Here is a 1,400-nt window from a genome sequence, read left to right on the forward strand (position 1 = left end):
TTTGCTTGTTAGACCAGCTAAAACAGATAAAACATGATGATAAAACATGATTAACTTCTTCAGGCAGACTGTTAAGAGCGCGCTTACTTTTCATTTCCCGGTAGGAACACGCTTACTAGGATAGATACATACACTGTCTTCATGTTCTAATATTCATATTTTTGTTTCCACAAAGACTTAGACACATACACTTGTCTATACTCTTGGTTCGGCGTGCTTACTTGGCTATAAATAACTTCTCTCTGTTTTAACATCTCCTGTTTCATTACCGCAAGGAACTCCAAATTTCCGATCATCATATCTAAACACGAGAAGCCGAGCGCCTGGGGACGAAAACCATGACTATTCTCTCCAAGGATGCACCTGCGGAGATCTCCCACCCCGCCCACCCGGAGCACAAGCTGAAGCTGACGGCCGCCGGCGCGGCGGAGTTCCAGTGCGACGTCTGCAAGGAGCTAGGCGCCGGGGACCGGTACACGTGCCGGCCCTGTGACTTCGACCTCCACAGCGACTGCGCCCTCGCAGAGGCCACGCTGGCGCACCCATTGCTCAAGGGCAGAGAGCTCCAGCTCCGCTACGGCGACGACGGCGGCAGGACATGTGGCGCCTGCGGCGGGAAGGTACTCGGGCTGCACTACCACTGCGCCGCCAAGAAGGGCATGGACCTCCACCCGTGCTGCGCGGCGCTGCCGCTGGCGATCCCCCAGGAGGAGCTCACGCTCGAGCTCCGGAAGGAGGCGTCTCACCGGTGCAGCAGCTGCCGGGAGAGAGGCAGGGGCAGGACCTGGTTCTACCGCTCCACCTGCAAGACCGTGTACCTGCACGTCGCCTGCGTCAGAGAGATCGCTCGCCGGAGCCGTGCCGCCGGCGACGGCTCGAGCACCGATCCGTTCGCTTCCGTCAAGGATGCGGCGCTGCAGATCTACCGCGCAAAGAGGGACGAGAGTGAGTTGGAGCGCGTCATTCTCGAGCTGGTTCTTGGAGGTTGATGCCGCAAAGCTTTTCTCCCAAAGGAAGATTTGCAGGTTGATTACACAATTTGCTAATGAGCCAACGGGACTATTCCGTAGTATGTACTGCCTAAACCGCGTGTGTATTTTATGGACTTTTACGATTATTTCACAGGTCTTAGATTTTCTTTCTTCCATGTAAGAAGAACATTGTCACGTACGTGTAAATATATAGCAAAAAGTCTATGGTATAGAGTTCCAAGAGATGCGTATTGCCGATGTACATTGACTATTCGCTGCTACGTTGAGACTCTGGGGCCTGCCTGAGCAGAAAAATTTGAAGATCACTAGACCACTAGACCAACGTACAACATAAAGCGGGGATAGCTCAGTTGGGAGAGCGTCAGACTGAAGATCTGAAGGTCGCGTGTTCGATCCACGCTCACCGCA

At 53.6% G+C, this 1,400-nt stretch overlaps 1 protein-coding gene and 1 non-coding gene across 2 annotated transcripts; both read left to right on the top strand.

The window, feature by feature from the left end:
* Positions 1 to 280: 280 nt before the first annotated feature.
* On the top strand, positions 281 to 1,224 carry LOC123154821 (uncharacterized). Its single transcript, XM_044573449.1, has one exon. It carries the CDS (start codon positions 339 to 341, stop codon positions 987 to 989), a length of 651 nt encoding a protein of 216 aa, XP_044429384.1. The 5' UTR covers positions 281 to 338; the 3' UTR covers positions 990 to 1,224.
* A 103-nt stretch (positions 1,225 to 1,327) lies between these two features.
* On the top strand, positions 1,328 to 1,400 carry TRNAF-GAA (transfer RNA phenylalanine (anticodon GAA)). The gene has a single exon. It is a non-coding gene; the product is annotated as a tRNA-Phe (tRNA).

The sequence above is a fragment of the Triticum aestivum genome, chromosome 7A (assembly GCF_018294505.1).
Source record: "Triticum aestivum cultivar Chinese Spring chromosome 7A, IWGSC CS RefSeq v2.1, whole genome shotgun sequence".
Classification (NCBI taxonomy): domain Eukaryota; kingdom Viridiplantae; phylum Streptophyta; class Magnoliopsida; order Poales; family Poaceae; genus Triticum; species Triticum aestivum.